Below are 8,020 nucleotides of genomic sequence, written 5' to 3' on the forward strand. Positions count from 1 at the left end.
CGTGGGGGGCGCTGCTGTCGTCTACTTGGACGTGCAGGGCTCTCACCCACAGCTGGAGGAGACTGAGGGGTCTCTGGGTGTCACTTTCCGTCGGCCCCACAGAAGAAGCCAATGGTTGGTAGGGTGCCAGACGGTCCCCGTGGAGGACTACTGCCTGACGTCTCTGTGGTAGTTGCACCTGATAGATCACCTCTGACAGCTTTTCCAAAACAGGGCAGGAACCCATCCAGTGGCTGTCCGACTTTGGGGTATGACCCTTCTTCCTCAATGGATTGTAGACCCAAACCTGAGCACCACTTGTGAAGTCCTGTCCTCGACAGCAGAGGTCAGAAGCTCTCTTCTGCTGCACCCCAGCCTCAGTCAAGGACTGTCTGGCCAGCTCATGGACCTCCCACATCTGTTCACAGAGGTTATGGGAATACTCCATCCCCGGTTCTCCTCTTACATCTGGGTCAGGTGGAGCCCCAAAAACCAAATCCACTGGGGTACGTAGTTCACAGCCAAACATGAGCGTCGCTGGAGTACACTTGGTGGATTCTTGAACTGCAGTTCTATAGGACCACAGTACCATAGGCAGGTGGCAATCCCAGTCTCACTGGTGGTGGTCAGTGAGAATGGCTAACTGGGTGGACAGGGTCCAACCACTCCAACCTCCTTCCTCACACCGAGGCACCGACACACCTCCGGGAAGACCCTGGACTCAAAGTTTTGCCCTTAATCACTGTAAAGCTCCTCTGGCACTCCAAAACGGCAGAACATCTCATTGACCCACTTCTCTGCAGTAGTTGATGCACTCTGATCAGGGACTGCATATGCCTCTGGCCATTTTGTGAAATAGTCTGTGGCCACCAGGACATACTGGTTCCCTTGATGAGAAACTGGGAATGGGCCCAGGATGTCTATGCCCACTCTCTCCAGTACACCTGGTACTGTTGCAAGGAGGCATGCAACTGTCTTACAGGGCCCTTCTGTGCAGTGCATAAGTTGCAGCAGTGGATAAATAACTCCACATCACGGCGGCACCCTGGCCAGTAAAAGCGTCCTCTCAGTCTGAGCCATGGACTATTTTAAGAACCCAGTGTCTCAGGCTGCGGGGAACCAGGAGTTATCAGTATCTCGCACTGGCCCCCCGGTGATTTCCACCAGCGGCAGAGAAGGCCTCCTTGTATGACAAAGCTGGGCCACTGTGAATACACGGCCTTTGTCTCCAAATCGAGAGCTGACACTGCTTCCCACTCCAGTCAGTGTCCCACCTAAAGCCAAGCCTGGACCCAAGCAAGGATTAAGTCGTTCTGCTGGTCTCATGGAAGCTGCTGGGGTTCACTGGTCTCACAGTCATCAATGCTGGGTGCCTCTACACACTGCAGTGCAAACACCTTGAGATCTTGTATGAGGATATTTTAAGAACCTGCACCTCTCTCTCTCTAACAAGGACGTTGGGACAGAGCATCAGCATTGTTGTAGAGCCGTCCTGCCCGATGTTGAATCTCAAAGTGATAGTCCTGGAGGGTTTCAGTATACCTGGCAAGCTTGCCCTCAGGCTCTTTGAAATTCAGCAACCAGGGGAGTGATGCATGATCAGTTAGCAGAATGAACTTCTGCCCATACAGGTAGGGTCAGAAATGACGAAGACCTTGAACTACTGCCAACAGTTCTTGCTGGGTAACACAGTAGTTTTTCTCTGTTTTGCTAAGAGAGCGACTGTAATAGGCTACAACCTGCTCACCATGTTCCCCTTCCTGGGATAGCACAGCACCAAGACCCATATTGCTGACATCTGTGTCAACAATGAAGGTCTTTGTTGGGTCCGGATAGGCCAGCACTGTCATCCGGCAAGGCAAGGCAAGTTTATTTGTATAGCATCTTTCATGTACAAGACAATTCAAAGTCCTTTACAAGAAACATTAAAAGTATTACAGATGGTGTAAAAACAGACAAAAAGAAGCATAAAAGAAAACACAAATAGCAAAATCACAATAAAATAATAAATTATATTAAAATAGTTAAAAGCAGAATTCATTAAAAGTTACTGTGCAGATGTCTTGCATAGGCACATTAGTCCATTGGAATGTTTAGCCTTTTTGAGTTAGCTTGTGCAGAAGGCTGGCAATAGTGGCAAAGTCCTTGATGAACTGGCGATAATAAGTAAACCCAAGGAAACTACGGAGCTCAGATACATCACTTGGCGTTGGCTCCCCCTGGACTGCACTCACCTTGGCTGGCCCAGTGGACACCCCGTCCCAGTTGACAATGTAACCCAGGAAGGAGACTTCCTCCCGGAGCAGGTGGCACTTTTTTGGGTTGAGGCAATGGCGGATAGCTTGGATGACATAAATTCTGCAGTGCTCCCTGAAAGTCCAAGCAGACAACACATCAGTTGCGGGGAATGGTGGCTAGGACCCTCTCCATCAGGCACTCAAAAGTGGCAGGGGCATTACAAAGCCCGAATGGCACGACTTTTAACTGCTACAGCCCCTCCCCAATGGAGAATGCTGTCTTTGGGCGAGCCTCTGGAGACAGCTCCACTTGCCAGTAACCACTCCGCAGGTTAAAGGAGCTAAATCAAGAAGAGCCAGCGATGTAGTCCAGTGCATCGTCAATTTGTGGAAGAGGGTAAGAGTCCTTGTGTGTCACTTCGTTAAGGCACCGTAATCTACACAAAAGCACCATGTTCCATCTTTCTTCCGAACTAGGACTGCAGGTGCAGCCCAGGGGCTGTTGGATGGCTCAATGATACCTGCTTTGTACATCTCCTCAATTTTCTGCTGGGCAGGATGTCGTTTGGCCAGGGTCAGACATTGGGGTCAAAAGTGGATGGGATGAGCTTCCCCAGTATCTGTCTCGTGAAAGACCAAGTTGGTGTGTGTACAGTCCCATCTTTGGCAGCAAAGGACTCAGCAATTGCTTCCAGTAGCTCCTTTAGCATGTGTTGCTGCTCCTCATCCAGCCCTTGGGAGCCTTATATCCAACAGGTCATCAGTAGCCTGCCTAGTCTCGTGTGATGGTAGATTAGATGTGATTGGTGGTGTGAGAAGCCCATGAGTCTCAGCTAGACCAGTTAGCTTTGTTGAATGGGTTTGCTCATCTGATTCTGTTGCAGTGACTGAAATTTGCCGAGCCCCAGAGTCACTTGGCTTCTGGAGAGCTATGGTTTCAGAGCCCAGATATAAGACAGCCTAGGACACATCCACCACAACTGCCCACATCTCAAACAAGTAAAGCCCAATGATGCATGGATCTTGGATGCGAGCCAACCAGAACTTATGCTGTACTTCCTTATGCCTAACAGTGACTTGTATGGTCTTTGCCCCAAGCATACAGGCCTTGCTTCCAGTGACAGTGGTAATGTGCTTTCTTGTTGGGCTCCATCCCCAGGGTGATTGTTCATTTGAACAAGGTAAGATTCCTGGGCGGATGAGAGAGCTGGTAGACCCTGTGTCCACCAGGGCTCGGTATGGGGTTTCAGCAAGAACACATTCTAAATAAAGCCCATGTGCCTGGGCAAGGTGTCTGAGTTTCTGTGTTGCAAAGATGGGGGTAGTCTCTGCTACAGTGGATGGCAAACCCCTGCCCTCCTCAGTGCCACCAAACTTTAGTTAAACTGCTCCACAAGATGTTGGTCTTTGGGTGCTGGAGCTCGGCAGTACCGGGCAATGTGACCAGGTAATCTGCACCTGTAGCATCCCTCAGCAAATCTCTTTCTGGGTCTGCTACGTTGCCTCTGTGAAGTACCAGCTCGGTGGGTCACTTCATTGTCTCTCTTCTCCCTAGTGACCTGGTTCACCCGATAACCGCTGTAATGACGGGGGCCTTCAGGACATAGCACATGCTCCATCCTTTCTGCCTCTGCCAGGGCTGCAGCTAAGGTGGTGGGAGCATGCAGTTGAAGATGCTCTTGTAAGCGTTCTGACTGGAGCCCACGGATAAAGGACTGAAATACCTCTGTTCCTCTGTGGTTTTTCTCTGACGCTTGGTGAACTTGTCCCTGGCATGATCTGCATAGACCTAGTGGCTAAATCGATGCTCGAGGGCAGCTTTCAGCATTGACCAATCCTGGAGCGTCTCTGGCTGAAGATCAGTAAGTATTTGCAAAGCCTTGCCTTCTAAAGAGAGGGAAATGTGAACTGCTGTTTCCTCCAATGTCCAGGAGTTTAGTTGCGCAATCAGTTGAACCTGAATAAGGTAGGTGTCTGCTGAGTCTTCTCCAGTGTAGCATGGCAGCTTTATTGGGGTTGGCTGGGCCCCACCCTGTGGTGATGCTGATCTATCTCTGTTGGTTCATTGAGGGGCTACAGCTCCACCAGCAGCTGCTGAGGTGGTGGTGTCAATCAAACTCCATCCAGCTCAGAGAGGTGTGACAAATTCTTTATGACTGTTACCCACATCAGTCTGTTGCTGCCGGCTCCCGCGCTGCTTCAGTCGTACATCCCCCATCCATTGTGGTTGAATCCTTTGCTGTTCCAGTCAATGCTGATGTTCTTCAGTCCTTGGTGCACTTACTCCATCCGGCCTGGTGGGCTGTTTGCTCTCCATCCACCCTTCTTCAGTTCTCTTTCGTTTTCTTTCAAAGCTCTCCAGAAAAGAAATCAAATCTCGGTGGTCTCCAACAGTAGCCATCCCACTTCTGACACCAGTGTAATGAACAGCCAAAACACAATCAAGGGTTCTAGCTCAAGAGTCATTTATTGTCCACACCACTACACAACAGCAGAGGAGGGGAGGTCTCTCCAGCTACAGACTCATGGTGCCAAAACTGAAATCATGACGAATAGCCAAACATAACATGAACCTAACCATAAATAAAAGTAATTCAATAACAGTACTTGAACTTACTTGGTAAAAATGATAAGAGAACTATTGTTACCAACTCAATACCTGTGAGCCTTTGCAGCTATGTTAGCTCCAAACACTACACAACTGCCACCTAGCTGGATTAGCTGTTCCCAGCAATACATGAACCCACCAGACTGGAGAAAAAGCTTACTAAATATAAGAAATGAACAACTTCATTTGGGTCTGAACGTTTGGATTGGTCAGAGTTTTTACAGATTTACAGTAAACTGAGGGGTCTAACTATATTTTTTATTGTTCATGATTACAGAATGTATAGACTACTATCAGGACAAGAACCACTTCGCAGAGATCCTTATGCTGCCATCTTAGGTTGTTCGAGCCACTGGAAGTCCATAGTGGTAACTTTTTTTTTGATAAATTTGCTCCAAAACAGTGTTTATTTGTGTGGCAGTCAGATTTCTCTGCTGTAGGTCATGGTGTTGTCAACCAACACATGTAATTCCACAGGGTCAAATTTGTTTTAGCACTTTCTGAAATCGCCATGTAGCAAACAACGAATCATGTAAAACCCTCATTAATAGGGAGTCTCCAATAAGTTTGCACCTGCCACTGCTCATACAATTACTAGTAAAACACCTGCAAACCATTTATCAGCCCCAAGGCCAGAATTCTAGATTGCACGCATGAATTGGGATCGAGTAGATCCGACCCCATGTTGGGGATGAAATTACACAAGAAAACATTTATTTATTTTAGTATAGCTTTTTATTTCATTATCATCGTTAATCGCATATCTGATAAGAAGCTTTTGTCCACTTATATTAGACCTCATCAGTCCACTAGTACAACTTCACCTACAGAATGAAAGTTTTATCAAACTGATTATGGAGCTAAGGAAAACCATCAGATTGATTGACAGGACAGATGATCAGAGGTGATGAGTTTTTACCACCATTGTTAGTACAAGGTCCAAAAAACGGGTAGAGTTTCTCAGTGAAGCAGCAGCCAGTAAAGGAGAAGATCAGAGCTGCAGCATCAACATTGTAAAAGGAGACCAGACCCTCCTCATAATCCACAAACACCCCCACCTTCTCAGGACCAGACTGGAGATGGAGATGAACTGGAGGATCATCAACAGCTTTGTACTCATTTCCATTTCTCAACCACACAGTCCAGAAACCATCCTGAGGTCTCAGTATGATGTTTCCCTTCCTGGTGATGGACTCTCTGGCGACTCCTAAATCCCAGTCAGTTTTTCCTTTAACCTGAACCTCAAAGTAAAATCTGCCTGAAGAGAAACTCTGATGTCCTAAAACACCAGGACACAGTGAAAATCTCTCTGGATTATCTGGAAGATTCTTCCTCACATCACTGTCATAAACTTGTTTTCCATCATCAGACAGGACGAGGTCTGGATGTGCTGTATCAGGATCCAGAGTAACGTCCACTGCATCCTGCTGGACCTTCTTCAGCTCAAACATCTTCATCTGTTTCCTGAGTGTCTCCTCCAGCTGAGACACAGCTCTCACCACAGTCCCCTCATACGATGCTGGACGGACTTGGACCTCCGTCCAGTCCTTGGTGGGTGGAGCAGCGTTCAGGGAGCAGAAGCTTTGGAGGAGGTGGAGGTGGTCTTCAGAGCGCGAGAGCTGCTTCAGCTCAGAGCTCCTCTTCATCAGCTCAGAGATTTCCTGCTCCAGATCTTTGATGAAGTCTTCAGCCTGTTTCTCTGCAGCTTTCTGCTTGTCTTGGATCTCCTCTAGGAGCTCCTCCAGGCCTCTCTGAACAGACTCCATCAGAGCTGTGAAGACCTGAACACCTTCTGCTGTCTCTCTGTCTGCAGCATCTTTACTGATCTTCATCGACTCTTTGAGCTCCTGAATCTTCAGTCGTCTCTTCTGGATCATCAGCTGAACTTCAGCGTCTGTCTTCTCCAGCTCTGCCTTCTTTCCTTCATATTCTTCTCTCAGAGGAACAAACTCATGAGTCTTGTGGTCTAAAACAGAGCAGAGCAAGCAGACACATGTCTGGTCGGTCTTACAGAACAGCTCCAGAGGTTTATCGTGCTTCCTGCACATCCTGTCCTCCAGGTTCTCCACAGGCTCCACCAGCTGATGTCTTTTCAGACCTGAAAGTGTCAGATGAGGCTCCAGGTGAGTCTGACAGTAGGAGGTCAGACACACCAGGCAGGACTTCAGGGCCTTCAGTCTGGTTCCAGTGCAGACGTCACAGGGAACTTCTCCTGGTTTGGCAGCTTGTTGCTCTGAGCTGCTGCTGGCTTCCTGCTGAGCTTCATGTCTGAACTGATCCACCATCTCTCTGATGAAGGTGTTGACCCGCAGCTGAGGTCTAGAGGGAAAAATCTCTTTACACAAGGGACATATGTATTTAACAATAACATCCCAGTGTTGAGTGATACAGTTGTTGCAGAAGTTGTGTCCACATGGTGTGGTGACTGGATCAGTGAAGACCTCCAGACAGATGGAGCACAGAAACTGGTCCTCAGATCTCTGGTTGCTGCCAGCAGACATGTCTGACCTCTGAGGACAAGAGTCAAATAGCAGAAAAACATCATTTTAAAACACATCCAGCCACTACTGTTAAATTAATATGTAACTTAAAATTTTAACTTTGGTGTCACAAAGAAGAAAAATCTTTAACTTTTTCTTTGTATTCCTGTTTAACCTCTAGCCTGTCTGTCCCAAGAGATTCCTGTGCCTCCAATTCTAGGTGTACTTACCTCTGTACTGATCCACGTACCACTGTCTTGATCTATGTACCACTGATCTATTTACCACTGTACTTCTGTCCTGGTCTATGCACCACTGTCCTGGTCTTTTTACCATTGTCCTGTGTACGTACCGCTGTCTTGGTCTATTTACCACTCTACCTCTGGTCTATTTACTACTGTACCTCTATTTACCACTGTACCTCTGGTCTATTTACCACTGTACCTCTATTTACGACTGTTCCTCTGGTCTATTTACCACTGTACCTCTATTTACGACTGTTCCTCTGGTCTATTTACCACTGTACCTCTATTTACGACTGTTCCTCTGGTCTATTTACCACTGTACCTCTATTTACCACTGTACCTCTGGTCTATTTACTACTGTACCTCTATTTACGACTGTTCCTCTGGTCTATTTACCACTGTACCTCTATTTACCACTGTACCTCTGGTCTATTTACTACTGTACCTCTATTTACGACTGTTCCTCTGGTC

General features: G+C 47.5%; 1 protein-coding gene across 1 annotated transcript; it reads right to left on the reverse strand.

Moving 5' to 3' along the window:
- Positions 1-5,684: 5,684 nt before the first annotated feature.
- On the reverse strand, positions 5,685-7,325 carry LOC306758095 (E3 ubiquitin-protein ligase TRIM21-like; the record flags this gene model as incomplete). Its single annotated transcript, XM_079243308.1, has 1 exon — positions 5,685-7,325. One exon carries the CDS (start codon positions 7,323-7,325, stop codon positions 5,685-5,687), a length of 1,641 nt encoding a protein of 546 aa, XP_079099434.1.
- Positions 7,326-8,020: the final 695 nt, after the last annotated feature.

This window comes from Telmatherina bonti (genome assembly GCF_933228915.1).
Source record: "Telmatherina bonti genome assembly, chromosome: 7".
Taxonomy (NCBI): domain Eukaryota; kingdom Metazoa; phylum Chordata; class Actinopteri; order Atheriniformes; family Telmatherinidae; genus Telmatherina; species Telmatherina bonti.